This window comes from Bufo bufo, chromosome 2, assembly GCF_905171765.1.
Source record: "Bufo bufo chromosome 2, aBufBuf1.1, whole genome shotgun sequence".
In the NCBI taxonomy this organism is placed as follows: Eukaryota; Metazoa; Chordata; class Amphibia; order Anura; family Bufonidae; genus Bufo; species Bufo bufo.
In genome coordinates this window covers 785397370-785421632 of record NC_053390.1, presented here as the reverse complement: position 1 = coordinate 785421632, position 24263 = coordinate 785397370, and the positions used below count along the sequence as shown (strand labels likewise).

Genomic DNA, 24263 nt, shown 5'->3' with positions numbered 1-24263 from the left:
GCTACTACAATTATTACAATCAATATCAAAGTTATATTCTTTCTATTTATTGAAAAAAAAAATCTTGAGACGTTTTATTTCTTATCTCTCTAAAGGCAAGAAACATCTTAATGGCATCTGTCTGACTTCCCACAATATACGACCTGAGAATGTTTGTTTATATAAAGATTCATGACTTTCTATGCAATTATCTGTCTGGGAAATTCAACTCACTTTGACCTTAGAGCAATCAAACAACATGGCTACCATAATGTTCATATAGGAATCTGTGATTTGTATAGGCCTTTACCATATGGATTCCTTCCTGCTCCATATTTCTGACAGTGTCAGTGCAAACAGGTGGATAGGGAGGTCGCTGGGGACAAATTCCTTTTAACCTCCAGGGGTCAGCCGTTAGAGTGAAAAACAGTGTTAGATTTTGCCACTATGTGAACATACCCTAAGATTGAAACCTACTGCCACTGTTCCGCGGCTTTTATGTAGCTGAGGCAGTTAAGGCTACTTTCACACTTGCGTTAGGTGCGGATCCATCTGGTATCTGCACAGACGGATCCGTACCTATAAATGCAAACGATGGTATCCGTTCAGAACGGATCCGTCTGCATAACAGCTTTTTCAGATCTGAGGTTTCACATTGTGAAAACTCAGATCCGACAGTATATTCTAACACAGAGGCGTTCCCATGGTGATGGGGACGCTTCAAGTTAGAATATACTAAGAACTGTGTACATAACTGCCCCCTGATGCCTGGCAGCACCCGATCTCTTACAGGGGGCTGTGATCCGCACAATTAACCCCTCAGGTGCCTCACCTGAGGAGTTAATTGTGCGGATCTCAGCTCCCTGATCGGCCAGACTCCCCAGTATTAAAAGCATTGGTGGCCAGTGCGGCCCCCCCTCCCTCCCTCCCTCCCCAGTATTAAAAGCGTTGGTGGCAGTGGCCACAGGCTAACAACCCCCCTCCCCCCCCTTCCCATCATTGGTGGCAGCGGAGCGGCATTTCCGATCGGAGTCCCAGTTTAATCGCTGGGGCTCCGATCGGTTACCATGGCGGCCAGGACGCTACTGCAGTCCTGGCTGCCATGGTTACTTAGCTTATACTTACCTGCGCTGTCTGTGGCCGGCCGGGCGCTCCTCCTACTGGTAATTGACAGGCATGTGCGATGCGCCGCACAGACCTGTCACTTACCAGTAGGAGGAGCGCCCGGCCGGCCACAGACAGCGCAGGTAAGTATAAGCTAAGTAACCATGGCAGCCAGGACTGCAGTAGCGTCCTTATAGGGGATAATGAGATCCGCACACCCTGTTTTGGTAATGGGTGCCATCCGGTCGAGGTCTCCACAACCATAACCAACCTTGACAAAGGCCAGATATATGGCCGAAACGTTGGGACACGTTATACAAGCCTAATTTGCTATCCGGATGTATCAATACGTGTATATACATGAAATTATAAAATTATGTAAAACATCAATGAATTAATTAAATTGCATCAAACTTACTCTGGTGTGCCACGAATTCCTTCACTTTGCAGTAGCGTCCTGGCTGCCATGGTAACCGATCGGCGCCCCAGCGGCACCTGAGGGGTTAATTGTGCGGATCACAGCCCCCTGTAAGAGATCGGGTGCTGCCAGGCAGCAGGGGGCAGTTATGTACACAGTTCTTAGTATATTCTAACTTGAAGCGTCCCCATCACTATGGGAACGCCTCTGTGTTAGAATATACTGTCGGATCTGAGTTTTCACGATCTAACTCAAATCCGATGGTATATTCTAACATAGAGGCGTTCCCACGGTGATGGGGACGCTTCAAGGTAAAATATATAATCGGATTGGAGAAAACTCCGATCCGATGGTATATTAATAGGGACTTCTGACTTTACATTGAAAGTCAATGGGGGACGGATCCGTTTGCAATTGCACCATATTGTGTCAACGTCAAACGGATCCGTCCCCATTGACTTGCATTGTAATTCAGGACGGATCCGTTTTGGTGTCCGCCTGGCCGTGCGGAGCCAAACGCTGCAAGCTGCGTTTTGGTGTCCGCCTCCAGAGCGGAACGGAGCCAAACTGATGCATTCTGAACGGATCCTTATGCTTTCAGAATGCATTGGGGATGAACGGATCCGTTCGGGGCCGCTTGTGAGAGCCCTCAAACGGATCTCACAAGCGGAACCCCAAACGCAAGTGTGAAAGTAGCCTAAGGGGAAATGGTGTAAAGTAAACATTGCAATTCTATACAGATCAGCCACCTAGTGGTAGCAACAGGCATAGCATGGAGGTTAGCTTACCCTTGAGAAAGCTTGCTACCTATTCCTGAAGTTCTCTTCTGTCAGTCTAAACGTCACGCTGTGTTCTCCCCCCTTGTGCAGACTTCCATGATTACTCTCCCTAATCACATAAACAAGTTGAGCGTACGGCACAATTACCGAGCGCTGGCATTGAATTTCCCCCTGGTCAGCGTAGGAGGAAGGCTGCGGCTCGCCAATCGAATAGGACACGCTTTTGTTGATCCGAGACTCCGTTCCCGAGTTAGGATACTATTTCTTAGTATGCAAAGTAGGCCTTTGGTGCAATGAGGGCATCACCATCGCTCTTTCCACTCATTTCAGTGGCTAGCCCTTTCCTCTCTGCTTTGGCCAGGCAGTGTCAAAGCGGCCATGGAGAGGCTGGACACAGAAAGGAGCCTGGCTTGGGTGCAACAAGAGCAATGGTGACACCCTCATTGCACCAAGGACTTAATTTGCATGTTAAGAAAAAGTATCATAACTCGGGAACGGAACCTTGGATCATCAAAACAAAAACAGCGTTTTAATCAGGTGAACCACAGCTATGTGTTGTCAGAATGTTTATACTTCTCTGAAAAATAGTTTAATTTATTTATGAAAACAAAGCTATAATCTGTAATAAAGATTCCAACTTATTTTCACAAATCAAAAACTAAGAGCTCATTATATGTGCTGAGTTGAAGAAAAAAGGGAAACAATTGTATACAAAATATGTATATTTATAACCATTTAGTGCAAAAAGAATAAAATATAATGCAGTGTAAAACTGGTGACAATTCAAGAATAATAATCAATTGGAAAAACAATATACAATCAATTGGTTAAACAATATAATATAGATATAATAGACACTGAATCGGGTATCTTGGTAATAACCAGAAACAAAGAAAACTCTAAATTGACACCTGATTTCTCCCAGCCAACAGATATTAATAATTCATAGTAAAGTTAGGCTTTCACCATTTTCATTTCATATATATATTAAACCAGACCATTGACTAGAACTAAAATCAGTTCTCTGGAGATTATACAATTGTATATGTCAACTGTATAGATTTATCTCCCTAGATTGAAAAGGCACAATTGATACTGCAGTTACAATTATCTCAAATCAATCTAGATCCTACAAAGAACAATATGGTGTGTATATATATATATATATATATATATATATATATATATATATATATATATATATATATATATATATATATATATATATATAAAAAATTATAGATAGATAATTAGTTACATAATATCCTGACAGAAATGTATACTATACTAGAGATTCAGGATTAATCTGTCTGGAAGAAATCACCATCCAGGTTCAGAAATGACGTAAGATCAGGTCCTATTTTTCCTCTGATCTCTCCTCCTCTTGTGTGTCTCTGTCGTCTTGTTGTGGATCCCTGCCTTCATCCCCCTTGCTGTCTCCTGCTATATTGTAAGGTGGGCTTGGTCTGTTCTTCCATGTGACTAATGAGATCATGTTGCATCAATTTGCCACTTATCTCTTACTCACCACCACCACAAGGGGACACTAGAGTTCTATATAAAAGTTTGTGTAATAACATTTTAATTCTCATATTTTCGAAAGATCTGGTAGAATGATGACCTCTGACCTAAGCTTGGGACAAAGCTCTAAATATGGGGAAACAGGACATTAATGGATACTAACCTTCAGACATATAGTCATCTTATAGACATACGACTTTGAGACCAATTAAGAAAGCCCTTAATCTTCCTTCTCCACATTCTTTAGACCTGAGGTAATTCGCCCCAACCATGATTCTTTCACACTTAACAAGATATATCAGTATCCCACCTAATTCTTTTTACTCAATGGATATATTCAGACTACAGGATTATACTTGACTTTAGTTTCTTAAAACATAAACATATATGATAAACCATGTAATATCACAATAGTCACATTATAGCTACTACAATTATTACAATCAATATCAAAGTTATATTCTTTCTATTTATTGAAAAAAAAAATCTTGAGACATTATAGCTACTATATAGTTCAGAACGGATCCGTCTGCATAACAGCTTTTTCAGATCTGAGGTTTCACATTGTGAAAACTCAGATCCGACAGTATATTCTAACACAGAGGCGTTCCCATGGTGATGGGGACGCTTCAAGTTAGAATATACTAAGAACTGTGTACATAACTGCCCCCTGATGCCTGGCAGCACCCGATCTCTTACAGGGGGCTGTGATCCGCACAATTAACCCCTCAGGTGCCTCACCTGAGGAGTTAATTGTGCGGATCTCAGCTCCCTGATCGGCCAGACTCCCCAGTATTAAAAGCATTGGTGGCCAGTGCGGCCCCCCCTCCCTCCCTCCCTCCCCAGTATTAAAAGCGTTGGTGGCAGTGGCCACAGGCTAACAACCCCCCTCCCCCCCCTTCCCATCATTGGTGGCAGCGGAGCGGCATTTCCGATCGGAGTCCCAGTTTAATCGCTGGGGCTCCGATCGGTTACCATGGCAGCCAGGACGCTACTGCAGTCCTGGCTGCCATGGTTACTTAGCTTATACTTACCTGCGCTGTCTGTGGCCGGCCGGGCGCTCCTCCTACTGGTAAGTGACAGGTCTGTGCGATGCGCCGCACAGACCTGTCACTTACCAGTAGGAGGAGCGCTGGGCGGCCACAGACAGCGCAGGTAAGTATAAGCTAAGTAACCATGGCAGCCAGGACTGCAGTAGCGTCCTTATAGGGGATAATGAGATCCGCACACCCTGTTTTGGTAATGGGTGCCATCCGGTCGAGGTCTCCACAACCATAACCAACCTTGACAAAGGCCAGATATATGGCCGAAACGTTGGGACACGTTATACAAGCCTAATTTGCTATCCGGATGTATCAATACGTGTATATACATGAAATTATAAAATTATGTAAAACATCAATGAATTAATTAAATTGCATCAAACTTACTCTGGTGTGCCACGAATTCCTTCACTTTGCAGTAGCGTCCTGGCTGCCATGGTAACCGATCGGCGCCCCAGCGGCACCTGAGGGGTTAATTGTGCGGATCACAGCCCCCTGTAAGAGATCGGGTGCTGCCAGGCAGCAGGGGGCAGTTATGTACACAGTTCTTAGTATATTCTAACTTGAAGCGTCCCCATCACTATGGGAACGCCTCTGTGTTAGAATATACTGTCGGATCTGAGTTTTCACGATCTAACTCAAATCCGATGGTATATTCTAACATAGAGGCGTTCCCACGGTGATGGGGACGCTTCAAGGTAAAATATATAATCGGATTGGAGAAAACTCCGATCCGATGGTATATTAATAGGGACTCCTGACTTTACATTGAAAGTCAATGGGGGACGGATCCGTTTGCAATTGCACCATATTGTGTCAACGTCAAACGGATCCGTCCCCATTGACTTGCATTGTAAGTCTGGACGGATCCGTTTTGGTGTCCGCCTGGCCGTGCGGAGCCAAACGCTGCAAGCTGCGTTTTGGTGTCCGCCTCCAGAGCGGAACGGAGCCAAACTGATGCATTCTGAACGGATCCTTATGCTTTCAGAATGCATTGGGGATGAACGGATCCGTTCGGGGCCGCTTGTGAGAGCCCTCAAACGGATCTCACAAGCGGAACCCCAAACGCAAGTGTGAAAGTAGCCTAAGGGGAAATGGTGTAAAGTAAACATTGCAATTCTATACAGATCAGCCACCTAGTGGTAGCAACAGGCATAGCATGGAGGTTAGCTTACCCTTGAGAAAGCTTGCTACCTATTCCTGAAGTTCTCTTCTGTCAGTCTAAACGTCACGCTGTGTTCTCCCCCCTTGTGCAGACTTCCATGATTACTCTCCCTAATCACATAAACAAGTTGAGCGTACGGCACAATTACCGAGCGCTGGCATTGAATTTCCCCCTGGTCAGCGTAGGAGGAAGGCTGCGGCTCGCCAATCGAATAGGACACGCTCCTTCATAAACACAGTGTTTGCTCCCACACAGCCATTGCGCACGGTACAATCTGTTCTACCAATTTATAAGTAATTACCCAGCCCCATATCATTAATTGAGAAGCCTAACGAGTTATTAAGTTTTTTGCTGCTATGGTTACCCCCTTTCACCTGATGTGGAGCAAGCTACCCAGACAGCCGCCTCTTGATTAGAATTTAGCATTTCTTGTACTCCTGGATGTACAGTATGGGGTAAGCCTCTATTAACCGGGTCCTTATTAATTATTCCTTAGACTTCATGTTCTCATTTTTTTTTGTTTTTGTTTATTATTTTTAATGTTTTCTAAATTGCTGATTAACTTTTAAACCGATATTCCCTGAAGTCTTAACCCTCCCCCCGCTATAGTAACAGTGAGGGATTCTCACTTTCTGGCATTTAAGAATCTGCATTGGAAGTGCTCCCTCTGCTGGAGAAGACATGTAATGCACAATGAGAAACAACCCCATTATTGACCTGCACTGAGAATAGTGAAAAAAAAGACACAGAAAATGAGTTGCCTGAGATTCAGCATAAGTAACGATGCTCCACCATGGACATGACGCGTTTTGGGTGCAGTGAATCCACCAAATACTCAATGCAGCTGTATACTCGGGGCATAATGCCCTTACACAAAGCAAATGGGGGATTGAAGTTTGGCAGCTAGACCTTTTGTAAGTTATGTGGGATCGGAGAAAGATATGGAAGAGGTGATCTACCCAAGCTGCTCTTCCCCTGCAGCCATACTCCTAGAGATCTACCCGAGGGGGCTGGAAGGGTTTGCCCATCTTGTAAAGTGATATCACTAGAACAGGGATCGGCAACCTTTGGCACTCCAGCTGCAGTGAAACTACAACTCCCAGCATGCACACGTTCTCAGCTGTTTTGTAACTCCTATAGAAGTGAAAGGAGGATTCTGGGAGTTGTAGTTTCAGAACTGCTGGAGTGCCGGAGGCTGTGGATAAAATGCTTCTACGTTATACCCCATGGAAGCCCACCCACCGATTAGGAGACTGGCTGGGCACCCGCTGATCACAAAAATGATGGCATATCCTATTGACTCCGTGTCATCTAGAGGTGTTAGGCTATGATTTAGACCAGGGATGCTCAACCTGCGGCCCTCCAGCTGTTGTAAAACTACAACTCCCACCATGCCCTGCTGTAGGCTGTCCAGGCATGCTGGGAGTTGTAGTTTTGCAACAGCTGGAGGGCCGCAGGTTGGGCATCCCTGATTTAGACTGTTCAGACTAACTTCGAGACTTCCTTTTATAACCGAACCTTGATGGATCCGTTTTCCCAATTGGTCGCTGACATTTTCCATTTTCTACTCTATCGGAGTTTGTTACAGTTCTGGTGTTTCTCATGCCTAGAATTTCGCTTCCGTGTCCCATCAAGGAGAACTAAATATAGTCAGATTTATGTCCTATCTGTCTGAGAAATCTCTCCGTGACTAACGCAGTGTCTGATTCTTATATCAAGGAGAAACAACCTGTCCAGTACCAAACTGCTGCTGAGCCCTCAGATATCTACAGACAGCGAGGAGGCAGAGTCCCAGTCCAAGCTGGGCATGTGTAACCGGGAGATAGTCCGCCGGGGGGCCCTCATCCTGTTCTGTGACTATGTGGTGAGTAGTTCTATGGGCCCTTACTGAGAAGGGGTCTACTGTATTACTCTGCTGATCAGACACGTGTAATAAATAACCTGGGATGTGGAGCAAGACTAATCCGCCATGACCCCCAATGCAAGTCAATGGGGTCGGATCCGTTTTCTCTGACACAATAGAAAACTGATCCGTGCCTCATTGACTTTCAATGGAGTTCATGACGGATCCGTCTTGGCTATGTTAAAGATAATACAACCGGTTCCGTTCATAGCGGATGCAGACGGTTGTATTACCAGTGACGGAAGCGTTTTTGCTGAACCCTGCCGGATCCAGCAAGTAGCCTTATTGGAAGGGCAGTCGGTATACGTGAATATCCTTTATTGCTCAGTGCATCCGATGAGTGCAGATTTCATTAACCTAGCTCAGTTTAGGAAGTAAATGCTATGAGCCATAGGGGCACACACGTAATTTGACAGCCCCTCTCGCCTGTCATGCCTGCCAATCACAAGTCCTAGATGAAAGTAATCTGCTCTTTTATAAGATGAGGCTGTCACTTTTCATTTCTTTTATGCTTTAATGATGAGACTGAATAGCCGTCATCACAGGCTTTCATCCCATTGTATTCCCCCTGTCGAGATTTGATGGCAGTGACTCATCGGCTGCATTGAAGGTCCTTTTAGCTTTGCTGTATCTCATGCAGTTTTGTGATCACCGTGACCGCTACAGTGACATAAGATCCGTCATTGATCATCATAATTAAAGGGATTGTCCGGAATTAATGTACTTTCACACTTGCCTTGTTGTTTTACAGTATTGAGATTCGGCAGAGGATCTCAATACGGAAAAATGTTTCCGTTTAGTGCTCATGCATTCTGAATGGAAAGAGATCCGTTCGGGATGCCTTCCGTTCCATCAGCATTCCGTTTTGTGACCGGACACCAAACCGCTGCAAGCTGCGGCTTTGTGTCCGGTCATAAAAACTGGTAAAAAAACAAAATTAACAACTCAAGTGTGAAAGTAGTCTTAGAAAAACATGGCTGCTTTCCTTCAAAAACAGTGCCACCTCTATCCCAGGTTGGATGTGGTATTGCAGATCAGACAGATTCATTTTAATATAGCTAAGCTGCAATATGACCTACAACCTGAAAACAGGAGGGGCGATACCTTTTTTGTTTCAGAGGACATAAATTTAACACATTTAATGGGGATGTCCAGAATTAGAAAAACATGTCTGCTTTCCTTCAAAAGCAATGCCACCCCAGTCCCAGGTTGGATCTGGTATCACAGCTGAGGTCCATTCACTTTTAATAGAGCAGAGCTGCAGTACCACACACTGCCTGTGGACTGTGGTGGTGCTGTTTTTGGATGAAGACGGCCATCTTTTTCTAAACCTGGACAACCCCTTCTTGCTTTCCTTGTGTTTATAGTGTCAGAACTTGCACGATTCGGAGCATCTGACCTGGCTGATCGTGAACCATGTGCAGGATCTGATCTACTTATCCCATGAGCCCCCGGTGCAGGACTTCATTAGTGCGATACACAGGAACTCCGCTGCCAGCGGCCTCTTCATCCAAGCCATCCAGTCCCGCTGTGAGAACTTGGCCACCGTGAGTGTCTTATTTCTATCGCCAGAAATGCTTGGGGGGGAAGAGGGGGGGCCTCTATTCTGTGATTGATTATTGCTGCCTCATGACCCAAACCTAATGGGGCTCCTGGACTCACCCCTCATGGCAGGGGACAAAATAGATGGGAAAGTCAAATGTGCATGTTAATGAGGAAAACGGATCGTCCTGCGCCATCTAGTATTTTTTGACCGGTAATTATTTTGTGTCTCTTTGGCTGGTTTAACCCCTTCCTGACACTTGATATTAATCAGGATCTGTGGAATCACTACGGGATCAGCTGTGACTGGCAGCTAGGCGCCTGCTGTAACTGGCTGGAATGGCAGATAGGTTCAACCCTGGTCATTCATCCCTTACATTCCATGGCCAATACTGACTGGAGCATCTAAGTGGTTTACAGACTGAGAGGCCTCCCTGTATACCCCATATCCCCCACTCCCAACCCCACCTATCCTTTTTAACCACTTCAGCCCCCAGTGCTTAAACACCCTGAAAGACCAGGCCACTTTTTACACTTCTGACCTACACTACTTTCACCGTTTATTGCTCGGTCATGCAACTTACCACCCAAATGAATTTTACCTCCTTTTCTTCTCACTAATAGAGCTTTCATTTGGTGGTATTTCATTGCTGCTGACATTTTTACTTTTTTTGTTATTAATCGAAATTTAAAGATTTTTTTTGCAAAAAAATGACATTTTTCACTTTCAGTTGTAAAATTTTGCAAAAAAAACGAGATCCATATAGAAATTTTGCTCTAAATTTATAGTTCTACATGTCTTTGATAAAAAAAAATGTTTGGGTAAAAAAAAAATGGTTTGGGTAAAAGTTATAGCGTTTACAAACTATGGTACAAAAATGTGAATTTCCGCTTTTTGAAGCAGCTCTGACTTTCTGAGCACCTGTCATGTTTCCTGAGGTTCTACAATGGCCAGACAGTACAAACACCCCACAAATGACCCCATTTCTGAAAGTACACACCCTAAGGTATTCGCTGATGGGCATAGTGAGTTCATAGAACTTTTTATTTTTTGTCACAAGTTAGCGGAAAATGATGATTTTTTTTTTTTTTTTTTTTTTTTCTTACAAAGTCTCATATTCCACTAACTTGTGACAAAAAATAAAAACTTCTATGAACTCACTATGCCCATCACGAAATACCTTGGGGTCTCTTCTTTCCAAAATGGGGTCACTTGTGGGGTAGTTATACTGCCCTGGCATTCTAGGGGCCCAAATGTGTGGTAAGGAGTTTGAAATCAAATTCTGAAAAAAATGACCTGTGAAATCCGAAAGGTGCTCTTTGGAATATGGGCCCCTTTGCCCACCTAGGCTGCAAAAAAGTGTCACACATCTGGTATCTCCGTACTCAGGAGAAGGTGGGGAATGTGTTTTGGGGTGTCATTTTATATATACCCATGCTGGGTGAGAGAAATATCTTGGCAAAAGACAACTTTTCCCATTTTTTTATACAAAGTTGGCATTTGACCAAGATATTTATCTCACCCAGCATGGGTATATATAAAATGACACCCCAAAACACATTCCCCACCTTCTCCTGAGTACGGAGATACCAGATGTGTGACACTTTTTTGCAGCCTAGGTGGGCAAAGGGGCCCATATTCCAAAGAGCACCTTTCGGATTTGACAGGTCATTTTTTTCAGAATTTGATTTCAAACTCCTTACCACACATTTGGGCCCCTAGAATGCCAGGGCAGTATAACTACCCCACAAGTGACCCCATTTTGGAAAGAAGACACCCCAAGGTATTCCGTGAGGGGCATGGCGAGTTCCTAGAATTTTTTATTTTTTGTCACAAGTTAGTGGAAAATGATGATTTTTTTTTTTTTTTTTTTTTCATACAAAGTCTCATATTCCACTAACTTGTGACAAAAAATAAAAACTTCCATGAACTCACTATGCCCATCAGCGAATACCTTGGGGTCTCTTCTTTCCAAAATGGGGTCACTTGTGGGGTAGTTATACTGCCCTGGCATTCTAGGGGCCCAAATGTGTGGTAAGGAGTTTGAAATCAAATTCAGTAAAAAATGACCTATGAAATCCAAAAGGTGCTCTTTGGAATGTGGGCCCCTTTGCCCACCTAGGCTGCAAAAAAGTGTCACACATCTGGTATCCCCGTACTCAGGAGAAGTTGAGGAATGTGTTTTGGGGTGTCTTTTTACATATACCCATGCTGGGTGAGATAAATATCTTGGTCAAATGCCAACTTTGTATAAAAAAATGGGAAAAGTTGTCTTTTGCCAAGATATTTCTCTCACCCAGCATGGGTATATGTAAAATGACACCCCAAAACACATTCCCCACCTTCTCCTGAGTACGGAGATACCAGATGTGTGACACTTTTTTGCAGCCTAGGTGGGCAAAGGGGCCCATATTCCAAAGAGCACCTTTCGGATTTGACAGGTCATTTTTTACAGAATTTGATTTCAAACTCCTTACCACACATTTGGGCCCCTAGAATGCCAGGGCAGTATAACTACCCCACAAGTGACCCCATTTTGGAAAGAAGAGACCCCAAGGTATTCGCTGATGGGCATAGTGAGTTCATGGAAATAAAAAAAAAATCATCATTTTCCACTAACTTGTGACAAAAAATAAAAAATTCTAGGAACTTGCCATGCCCCTCACGGAATACCTTGGGGTGTCTTCTTTCCAAAATGGGGTCACTTGTGGGGTAGTTATACTGCCCTGGCATTTTCCAGGGGCCCTAATGTCTGGTGGGGAATGTGTTTTGGGGTGTCATTTTACATATACCCATGCTGGGTGAGAGAAATATCTTGGCAAAAGACAACTTTTCCCATTTTTTTTATACAAAGTTGGCATTTGACCAAGATATTTATCTCACCCAGCATGGGTATATGTAAAATGACACCCCAAAACATATTCCCCAACTTCTGCTGAATACGGAGATACCACATGTGTGACACTTTTTTGCAGCCTAGGTGGGCAAAGGTGCCCAAATTCCTTTTAGGAGGGCATTTTTAGACATTTGGATACCAGACTTCTTCTCACGCTTTGGGGCCCCTAAAATGCCAGGGCAGTATAAATACCCCACATGTGACCCCATTTTGGAAAGAAGACACCCCAAGGTATTCAATGAGGGGCATGGCGAGTTCATTGAAAAAAAAAATTTTGGCACAAGTTAGCGGAAATAGATTTTTTTGATTTTGTTCTCACAAAGTCTCCCTTTCCGCTAACTTGGGACAAAAATTTCAATCTTTCATGGACTCAATATGCCCCTCACGGAATACCTGGGGGTGTCTTCTTTCCAAAATGGTGTTATTTGTGGGGTGTTTGTACTGCCCTGGCATTTGAGGGTCTCCGCAATCATTACATGTATGCCCAGCATTAGGAGTTTCTGCTATTCTCCTTATATTGAGCATACGGGTAATGAGATTTTTTTTTTCCGTTCAGCCTCTGGGCTGAAAGAAAAAAATGAACGGCACAGATTTCTTCATTCGCATCGATCAATGTGGATGAAAAAATCTCTGCCAAAAAAAGAAAAAGGAGGGGAAAGGCGTCTGCCAGGACATAGGAGCTCCGCCCAACATCCATACCCACTTCAGCTCGTATGCCCTGGCAAACCAGATTTCTCCATACACATCAATCGATGTGGATGAATAAATCATTGCCGGGATTTTTTTTTTTATATATACAAAGTGTTTGCCAAAGTATATGAACACCGCCACCTCCTCAGCTCATATGCCTCGGCAAACGTATCTTTTACTGCAGAGGAGAAATCTCGTCTTGCAGCGCCGCATACACCGACTTGCGTGTAATCTGACAGCAGCGCAATGCTTCTGTCCGAATGCACATCAGTGCTGCAGCTAGTCGATCGGTTGGTCCACCTGAAAGGTAAAAAAAACAAAACAAAAAAGAAAAAACCAGGCCGCAACGCAATAAATTTATTAACTGTTGAACAGAACATAGAAACTTTTTTTAAACTTTTTTAACTGAACATTTAACTTTTTTACTTACCGGTATTTTTTTTTTTGTTTAGTTTTTTTTACCTTTATAGAACAAACCTCTCCTTCCCCATGGGACAATGTGCAAAGCGCAAATCGCCCAAAGATTTGGCGAAGTACGTTATGCACTTTATCCCAGGTGAAAGGAGAGGTTTGCAGCAGCTGTGAGAGAAAGGGCCCTAATAGCCCTGTGTGCCTGTCCTGGTGAGATGTGATCCCTATGCTAGGTGTACCTGTGTGTGGTACTTCCGGAAACACTCTCCATAGCATAGGGCAGGGTGGTCAGCACAGTCAGGACAGAAATAGCGGGTGTCACGCCTTATTCCACTCCTGCTACAGACACGACATCTTTTTCGGGGTGACGGTTGGGTTGAGGTACCAGGAACGACACTGGGGAAATGTCGCTCGTGTAGACGGCTAACTACACTGGTGGATGGGGCCACGGAACCTCCTGGGTAAAGGAGGTTCTCGATGATCTCTTCCTGGAATTTGAGGAAGGATCCTGTTCTCCCAGCCTTACTGTAGAGAACAAAACTATTGTACAGCGCCAATTGAATCAAATATACAGACACCTTCTTATACCAGCGTCTGGTTCTGCGGGAAACTAAATACGGAGACAACATCTGGTCATTGAAGTCCACCCCTCCCATGAGCGCATTATAGTCGTGGACACAGAGGGGCTTTTCAATGACACGGGTTGCTCGCTCAATTTGGATTGTAGTGTCTGCGTGAATGGAGGAGAGCATGTAAACGTCACGCTTGTCTCTCCATTTCACCGCGAGCAGTTCTTCGTTACACAAGGCAGCCCTCTGCCCCCTTGCAAGACGGGTGGTTACAAGCCGTTGGGGGAAGCCCACGCGACTAGTTCGCGCGGTGCCACAGGCGCAAATCCGTTCTAGAAACAAATGCCTAAAGAGGGCCACACTTGTGTAGAAATTGTCCACATAAAGATGGTACCCCTTGCCGAATAAGGGTGACACCAAGTCCCAGACTGTCTTCCCACTGCTCCCCAGGTAGTCAGGGCAACCGACCGGCTCCAGGGTCTGATCTTTTCCCTCATAGATCCGAAATTTGTGGGTATAGCCTGTGGCCCTTTCACAGAGCTTATACAATTTGACCCCATACCGGGCACGCTTGCTTGGGATGTATTGTTTGAAGCCAAGGCGCCCGGTAAAATGTATTAGGGACTCGTCTACGCAGATGTTTTGCTCAGGGGTATACAAATCTGCAAATTTCAGGTTGAAATGGTCTATGAGGGGCCGAATTTTGTGGAGCCGGTCAAAAGCAGGGTGGCCTCTGGGACGGGAGGTGGTATTGTCGCTAAAATGCAGAAAACGTAGGATGGTCTCAAATCGTGTCCTGGACATAGCAGCAGAGAACATGGGCATGTGATGAATTGGGTGCGTTGACCAATATGACCGCAATTCATGCTTTTTTGTCAGGCCCATGTTGAGGAGAAGGCCCAAAAAAATTTTAAGTTCGGAAACTTGGACTGGTTTCCACCGGAAAGGCTGGGCATAATAGCTTCCCGGGTTAGCGGTTATAAATTGTGTGGCATACTGGTTGGTCTCTGCCACGACTAAGTCCAAGAGCTCCGCAGTCAAGAACAGCTCAAAAAATCCCAGGGCCGAACCGATTTGAGCCGTCTCAACCCGAACTCCAGACTGGGCGGTGAAAGGGGGAACTACTGGTGCGGCTGAAGTTGGTGACTGCCAATCAGGATTTGCCAGCACCTCAGGGACTCTAGGGGCTCTACGGGCCCGTCTTTGCGGTGGCTGCGACGGGGTAACTATTGCACGTGCCACCGTACCAGCTTCAACTGCCCTTCTGGTGCTCGCTACTTCACCATGTTGTACGGCAGTGCTGGTACTAGGTCCAGGAAGGGCTGCGCTGCTGGTGTATGCCTCACTACGTGATCCGGCAGCGACAGCCCCACTCTGCTGCTCTTGAAGCGGATCCTGCACAACCTGTAGTCTAGCGACATGGGGCCGGGTACGCCTGGTGCTGCCAGGGACCTCCACCTCCTCGTCCGAACTTTGGGTCAGAGAGCCACTGCTTTCCACAGGTTCATATTCTGACCCGCTAGATTCATCAGATGAGGGTTCCCACTCCTCATCCGACTGGGTCAGAATCCTGTAGGCCTCTTCAGAAGAATACCCCCTGTTTGACATTTTGGACTACTAAATTTAGGGGTATTCCCTGAGACTACCCAAGAAAAAAAGCAAGCCTGTCTTACAAAGGGGAGGCTAGCGAAGTACCGGAGGCCGCTGCGGTTGATAAAAAATATCAAAACTGATTTTTTTATCGCCGCAGTGCGTGTAAAATGAATGTGCAGTGATCAAAAAATATATATTTTTTGTCACTGCGGTGGGGCGGGCGTGGGTGAACGCACGTGTGGGCGACCGATCAGGCCTGATCGGGCAAACACTGCGTTTTGGGTGGAGGGCGAACTAAAGTGACACTAATACTATTATAGATCTGACCGTGATCAGTTTTGATCACTTACAGATACTATAAAAGTACAAATGCTGATTAGCGATACGCTAAACAGCGAATAAAAGTGACTGCGGTGCGGTGGGGTGGGCGCTAACTGACGCTAACTACCTAACCAAGGGGCCTAAACTATCCCTAAAACCTAACAGCCAATACCAGTGGAAAAAAAAAAGTGACAGTTTACACTGATCACTTTTTTTCCTTTCACTAGTGATTGACAGGGGTGATCAAAGGGTTAATTGGGGTGCAGGGGGGTGATCTGGGGCTAAGGTGTAGTGTTGGTGCTACTCACAGTTCAGTCTGCTCCTGTGCTGGATCCAACCGACGAAAAGGACCAGCACAGGAGCAGACAAGCCATATAACAGATCATATTTACTAATATGATCTGTTATATGACTTTGGATTGGATTTTTTAAAAATCGCCAGCCTGCCAGCCAATGATCGTTGCTGGCAGGCTGGTGACGAAATAATTCTTTTAATTTTGCCGGCCCGCGATGCGCATGCGCGGGCCGGCTTTGAGCGAAATCTCGCGTCTCGCGAGATGACGCGTATATGCGTGACTCTGCGCAGCGCTGCCACCTCCGGAACGCAATCCTGCGTTAGGCGGTCCGGAGGTGGTTAAGGGGGTCGCTCATGAAAATATTCTGCAGTTTTAAAAACCAGCACCTGGATCTGAATTCTTTTGTAATTGCATGTCATTAAAAATTGAGTATAGCCACTGAGTTATTCAATAAAATGTATGTGTATAGCGCCCCCTGCTGTTTGTTGTCTTATTTCTCTGTCCACCTCACTGAGATGGCTGCACATGCTCAGTTTCATCTCTTGGCTACATCCTGGTCTGTGATAGGTAGAGAGCTGTAGCAGAATGGACACGCCCCCTAAGCTGCAGCAGAAAAGACACTCCCCCTGAGCTGTCAGCTTGATATAAATCTAGCAGAGCAATGAATGAGGAGATCTCTGGATCCATGTGAGGTACAGGGCCGGTTCTAGCTTTGTTAGAAAGAGATTGCCATGTACTATATGATTTTACTGATTTTCATATTTTACATCAGTCATGGGATAACACTTTTTAGGGATCTGCCATATTATAGAAGTGGACATGATGTGGGTTAACCATTTAAAGGGGTTCTCCCATGACTAATGTAAATACTGAAAATCAGACATCTTGTAGTACATGACGGTCTCTTTCTAATAAAGCTAGAACCGGCCCTGTACCTCACATGGATCCAGAGATCTCCACATTCATTGCTCCAATTGTTCTGTTTGGTTTACAGTATATCAAGCTGGCAGCTCAAAAGGGGTGTCCTTTCAGCTGCAGCTCAGGTGCTGTGTCCTTTCTGCTGCAGCTCCTTCCCTATCACAGTTCAGGAGGCAGTTGAAAGATTAAACATTTCAGTGAGCAGGTCAAAGAAATAAGATAAAGAGCAAACAGCAGGTGGCGCTATACAGATATGTTTAATTGAATAACTCAGTGGTTATACTAAATTAATTGTAATTAGAAAAGTATTCAGATCCAGGTGCTTGTTTGAAAACTGTAGAATATTTTTGCTGTTCCAAACAGCAGAGACCTGCGGCTAATTACCGCGGCCTTTAGATGCCATGATCAAGTGAGATCACGGCATCTAAATGGTCAAAAACCCGGACACTCGCGCTTACCGGCGTTACCGGCAACCTCTGTGGCCAATGAGGATGCCGGTAATTGATTTAAATGTACTCAGCCTTGCAGAAGAGGCTGAGGGCATTCAAATTGCAATTCTTATTTTGACCAAGAGGTGGCAGGCCAACATATGAAATGAGTAGAGATGAGCGAATTTCCGTTTATGAAATTTGTTTGCGATTCGTTTACTGGTAAAAGGGGAACTGCGTTATGGCTTCCGTTACCACGGACCATAACGCAAGTCTATGACAGAATGTATAACGGAATGCCTTTTAGAGGCATTCCGTTATTCATTTCGTTATAATAGAAGTCTATGGACTGCAAAACGCATCCGTTCCGTTTCCATTATGCAAGGGAGTCCTCTCCTGAATAACGGTAACTGGACAGATCCGTTTTGCAGCCCATAGCCTTCTATTATGACTGAATGAATAATGGAATGCCTCTAAAGGCATTCCGTCGTACAACTGACGTCATATGAAATTCGCTCATCTCTAGAAATTAGCATAAGACAGTAATACATTTATTTTAAAAATACCTAAAATTTTAAAAATAGATTTCTCATCGGTATCATTGGGCGTTACCATTACACCTAGAAGCTTTGCTCTCTCTGCAATTGCTGTGTCCTCGGCACTTTGAGTGAAATTGCAGTCGCATGCTTATTACTTGTGCTTGCAGTCTTAGGCCAAAAATCTGTAAGGTTTTACTTTTTGGTGATTGTCATGAGACCATATTCACAAAGATTACTTGTGATGTCACATGACCAAAGCCACCATTTAGAAGGTTTTTATGACTGCCTTACACGGACAACTCCGATAATGCAGTTTCTCCATACAGAACTATATGACCAGAAAGTGAGGATTGTCTCTTCCTCTTTATCCATTAGCCGACCTCCCTGAAGAAGACGCTGCAGTGTCTGGAAGGCATTCACCTCAGCCAGTCTGGTGCAGTGTTAATGCTGTATATCGACAAGCTCCTGTGCACCCCTTTCCGTGTGCTGGCCCGCATGGTGGACACGCTGGCGTGTCGTCGGGTCGAAATGCTGCTGGCTGCTACTCCACAGGTAAGGGCTTTGCTGTCATTATATTTTAAATGCTACTTGTTTGGATATTACTGATATGACATGTGGGGAGGTATCAGGAGATTAGGTCAGAGATGTACGGAGAGGACAGGTTGTGAACTGGAGATTACATGTGGGAAGGTATCAGGAGAGATGTCTGGAGAGGACAGGTTGTGAACTGGAGATTACATGTGGGGAGGTATCAGGAGATTAGGTCAGAGATGTACGGAGAGGACAGGTTGTGAACTGGAGATTACATGTGGGAAGGTATCAGGAGAGATGTATGGAGAGGACAGGTTGTGGGCTGGAGATTACATGTGGGGAGGTATCAGGAGAGATGTATGGAGAGGACAGGTTGTGGGCTGGAGATTACATGTGGGGAGGTATCAGGAGAGATGTATGGAGAGGACAGGTTGTGGGCTGGAGATTACATGTGGGGAGGTATCAGGAGAGGTGTATGGAGAGGACAGGTTGTGGACTGGAGATTACATGTGGGGAGGTATCAGGAGAGATGTATGGAGAGGACAGGTTGTGGGCTGGAGATTACATGTGGGGAGGTATCAGGAGAGATGTATGGAGAGGACAGGTTGTGGGCTGGAGATTACATGTGGGGAGGTATCACGAGAGATGTATGGAGAGGACAGGTTGTGGGCTGGAGATTACATGTGGGGAGGTATCAGGAGAGATGTATGGAGAGGACAGGTTGTGGGCTGGAGATTACATGTGGGGAGGTATCACGAGAGATGTATGGAGAGGACAGGTTGTGGGCTGGAGATTACATGTGGGGAGGTATCAGGAGAGGTGTATGGAGAGGACAGGTTGTGGACTGGAGATTACATGTGGGGAGGTATCAGGAGAGATGTCTGGAGAGGACAGGTTGTGGGCTGGAGATTACATGTGGGGAGGTATCAGGAGAGATGTATGGAGAGGACTGGTTGTGGACTGGAGATTACATGTGGGGAGGTATCAGGAGAGATGTATGGAGAGGACTGGTTGTGGACTGGAGATTACATGTGGGGAGGTATCAGGAGAGATGTATGGAGAGGACTGGTTGTGGACTGGAGATTACATGTGGGGAGGTATCAGGAGATATGTATGGAGAGGACAGGTTGTGGGCTGGAGATTACATGTGGGGAGGTATCAGGAGAGGTGTATGGAGAGGACAGGTTGTGGACTGGAGATTACATGTGGGGAGGTATCAGGAGAGATGTATGGAGAGGACAGGTTGTGGACTGGAGATTACATGTGGGGAGGTATCAGGAGAGATGTATGGAGAGGACTGGTTGTGGACTGGAGATTACATGTGGGGAGGTATCAGGAGAGATGTATGGAGAGGACAGGTTGTGGGCTGGAGATTACATGTGGGGAGGTATCAGGAGAGATGTATGGAGAGGACAGGTTGTGGGCTGGAGATTACATATGGAGAGGACAGGTTGTGGACTGGAGATTACATGTGGGGAGGTATCAGGAGAGATGTATGGAGAGGACAGGTTGTGGGCTGGAGATTACATGTGGGGAGGTATCAGGAGAGATGTCTGGAGAGGACAGGTTGTGGGCTGGAGATTACATGTGGGGAGGTATCAGGAGAGGTGTATGGAGAGGACAGGTTGTGGACTGGAGATTACATGTGGGGAGGTATCAGGAGAGATGTCTGGAGAGGACAGGTTGTGGACTGGAGATTACATGTGGGGAGGTATCAGGAGAGATGTATGGAGAGGACAGGTTGTGGACTGGAGATTACATGTGGGGAGGTATCAGGAGAGATGTATGGAGAGGACAGGTTGTGGGCTGGAGATTACATGTGGGGAGGTATCAGGCGATTAGGTCAGAGATGTATGGAGAGGACAGGTTGTGGACTGGAGATTACATGTGGGGAGGTATCAGGAGAGCTGTATGGAGAGGACAGGTTGTGGGCTGGAGATTACATGTGGGGAGGTATCAGGAGAGGTGTATGGAGAGGACAGGTTGTGGACTGGAGATTACATGTGGGGAGGTATCAGGAGAGATGTATGGAGAGGACAGGTTGTGGGCTGGAGATTACATGTGGGGAGGTATCCGGAGATTAGGTTAGAGATGTATGGAGAGGACAGGTTGTGGGCTGGAGATTACATGTGGGGAGGTATAAGGAGAGATGTATGGAGAGGACAGGTTGTGGACTGGAGATTACATGTGGGGAGGTATCAGGAGAGGTGTATGGAGAGGACAGGTTGTGGACTGGAGATTACATGTGGGGAGGTATCAGGAGAGATGTATGGAGAGGACAGGTTGTGGGCTGGAGATTGCATGTGGGGAGGTATAAGGAGAGATGTATGGAGAGGACAGGTTGTGGACTGGAGATTACATGTGGGGAGGTATCAGAATTTGCTGGACAATAGGGAGCCAGGGAAAGGATTGGCGAGAGATGGAGACTAAACAAGGGGAGAAGTGGAGAGCTGAAGGATAGATTGTAGGGATGCAACAGAGGCTGGGGTTTGAAGGACAGTGCAGAATTGATAGTTTTGGTACGGGAGTGAAATGGGGGATGATCCAGAGGCATCAATATTTATTAGCTTGTAGGGTGCTATGGCATCATGCAGTATTAGGAGACATCTAAGAGTCATTGACTGCTAGTAGGTCCAGTACAAGGAGTCTTAAGCATTTGGAAACTCTGCATCACATTGAGTTGTGGAAGGTAATATTTCTTTTAATGTGGCATTAACCACCTAAAATCAGAATTCTGGATAATTGGATGAACATAGAATTTTTTTTTATAAAATTAGCTAGTAAGGGCCTACTTACATAGGCAGATTATTGGGGACAAATGTTTGTATGAACTCTTGTTCCTGATCATTGGTGCATGTAAATGTGCCCTAATAGACTCAGGATAGACAGCCCGAAATAAGATGCAATCCAAGATCTTTTTTTCATCTTGAGTAGTTATTAAAGTGGTTCTTTGTTCTTAGTTTTCTTGTTCTGTTCTTGAGAACTTTGAGATAATTCTCATGACCCTTTGCTGGATTATCATGGACTGTAGTAAAGGAATTTCACATAATCATATAAAGTCCTCATTTGTGTATGTGTATAATGAGTGTGTCGTTTCCTTACAGAATAGCATGTGTCAGCTACCCGTAGAAGAGCTGGACAGGATGCAGGAGTTTCTGCAGAGCAGTGCATTAGCGCAAAGGTAATCCTGAGAGAAGATATCATTTTTGTATTCTGAGAGCATGGGTATTCCTATCATACACATTTATGGAATTTAATAGAGAACAAGGTCCTGTTCGCCCCAAAGTCAGTGATTCAGACAGGCTGCTCTCCTCAATAGAGAGGTAGCCTCACAACCCTTTTTAAGTCTGTGTGAGAAATAATACATGTGACTTATTTTCTTTTCAAAATTCTTTTCTCGCCCATTTTCCTTGGGGGACACAGGAAACCATGGGTATAGCTCTGCTCCCTAGGAGGCGTGACACTAAGTGAAAGCTCTAAGCCCCTCCTCCATCAGCTATACCCTCAGCCTGGAGAGAGAGACTGCCAGTTTTTTGCTTAGTGTCCAAGGAGGCAAGACACTCCCTGCTTAGGCAGGGTCGCTTTCCTATAATTTTTTTATTTTTTGCGTTATTTGTTTTTAATTTGTTTTTTTTTTTCTACTTGCAGGGACAACAGAGGCGCACTAGACCCCTCTGTTTCTCCCGGGGTTGAGTTGCGCCAGTGCCGGTAATTCCGCACTGCCGCCTCCCCCACAGAAGACAAGGTGGACCAGGGCAGCCTCGCTCCCCTGCGTCCCGCCAGCTCAAGGGTCGCCCGCACGCCAAGTCCCTCCCCCGGCTTCCTGCCACTGCGGTGCCAGTAGCTGAAGGGGCGACCCTGCTGGATGGATTGAGGGTGAAGACAGCGGATGGTGAGAGTGGCTGCTCCAGCCTCCCCCTTTCCCTCCCTCCCACCGCTGCTACGACTACGCTTGAAGGCTCACGAGCGTTTTCCATTCCCCCCCCCCCCCCCTCCCCCCCTGGAGGTTTTTTGGTGCCATTTTCATTGGGGGCACCTTAATGGTGAGGGGGAACTTCAGTTAGACCGCCTCCCCGCATTCCCTACCATCCCAGCTGGGAGGTTCGGTGCCCCTTTTCAGGGACACATTTTCTCTTGGGGGCTCTTATGGGCATAACAGGGCCGGCAACTTACCCGGCATCCTTTGGGGGGACTTCTGTCTTCTCCAGCGGCAGGGCATCAGGGGGACGGCTGTGGGCAGGAGGCCGTCTGCCTCATCCAGGCGCGGCGGGGGCCGCGTACTTGGCGCAAACGGCGCCATTTTAGCTTGGCCGGCACTTCATCTTTTTTGGGGGTGAAATCATTTTGCCGCGCGCGCGCGGCTCTGCCTTCTCCTTCAGCGCGGCGGGGGGGCGGAGCTTCCCCACATGCGCTCCGCTGCTTCCTGCTTCGTCGGGCAGCACATCTCTAGTGCTGCGTGGAATCCTCTGCTGCCGTCCGATCCTGAAGCTCTTCATCTTTCCTCAGGAGTCACCCTCCGTGCCTGCTGCCACTCCTCCACAGCCTCCTTCAGTCTGCTGCCCTTACTACTGCCGCTTGCGCTGTCCGCGGGTCTGGTAGGACTGTTAACCCCCTCCGTGCCACCAGTGCTGCTGCCTGGGTGTAATCCCTGTTCCGTTTTTTCTCTGGGGTCCCCCCCTTTAAGTGCAACATTTTTTTCACCATGTCAGACCCTTCTGCAGCCGCCAAGCCTTGGTACCATGCCTGTACCGCTTGTAGGGAACCCTTTCCCCGGGGGCAGTCTGATCCGCACTGTCCTGCATGCCGGGCTCCACCGCAGCCTCAGTCGCCTGCTGTGTCGCTCCCTGCTTCCTCTGACCCGCCTGACTGGGCTAGATCCCTGTCCCAGGCCGTGGAAAGCCTCACCCATGTCGTGGGCCGCCTAATAGACAGGCCGCCTACCCGCAGGATGCCACTCTTACTGTCGCACCCTCCGGGTCCACCGCTTCTGCCGCTGCGGCGGGTTCACCCTCTCTTAGTGACCCTTCCCGAGCTAGGCACTCTCAGAAGCGTTTTAGAGTAGAGCGCGCCTCCTCCTCGGATGCCTCTCTCTCTCCGCCACGCGTGCGCACTCAGACGGGCCTCTCCTCTCCAAAGGATTCGCCCTCTGAAGGTGAATTGGCGGCTTCGGATTTGGAAATGGACTCGGCCCTGCCGTCCAAGCTAGCCTCAGCGATGGGTCAACTCATCTCTGATATTCGTGACACCTTTAAAGTGCAAGATGACCCCCCTAGCTCTGACGCAGCTAGCGTCTCCTTTATCAGACCCAAGCAGGCCTCCAAAGTCTTTCCAATCCACTCTGATTTCTCTTCCGTGGTGTCTAAGGCTTGGCCTCGCCCGGACGCCCGTTTTGTCAATCCCACCTGTTCCCGACGGGTCCTCTCTTCAGTCAGCGGAGGACCGTCGTATGGAGACCCTTTCCAAGGGCATTTTTGCTGCCTCCGGTTCTGCCCTCAGACCGGTTTTTGCCTCTGCCTGGGCGGGTAAAGCAATCTCTGCTTGGGGTATGCAGCTGGAGCAGGAGTTGGACTCAGACGTCCCCATCCAGGACCTACGTTCCTTGGCCCAGCTTATTGT

The 24263-nt window shown here is 46.4% G+C and overlaps 1 protein-coding gene across 1 annotated transcript in view; it reads left to right on the top strand.

Annotated features, from left to right (window-relative positions):
* Positions 1-24263, top strand: part of HTT (huntingtin) — a 241769-nt gene that overhangs the window by 156923 nt on the left and 60583 nt on the right. Inside the window, exons 41-44 of the mRNA XM_040419177.1 lie at positions 7729-7873; positions 9280-9459; positions 18492-18668; positions 21752-21828. Coding sequence (XP_040275111.1) covers positions 7729-7873; positions 9280-9459; positions 18492-18668; positions 21752-21828 — 579 coding nt within the window. The remainder of the gene's footprint in view (positions 1-7728; positions 7874-9279; positions 9460-18491; positions 18669-21751; positions 21829-24263) is intronic.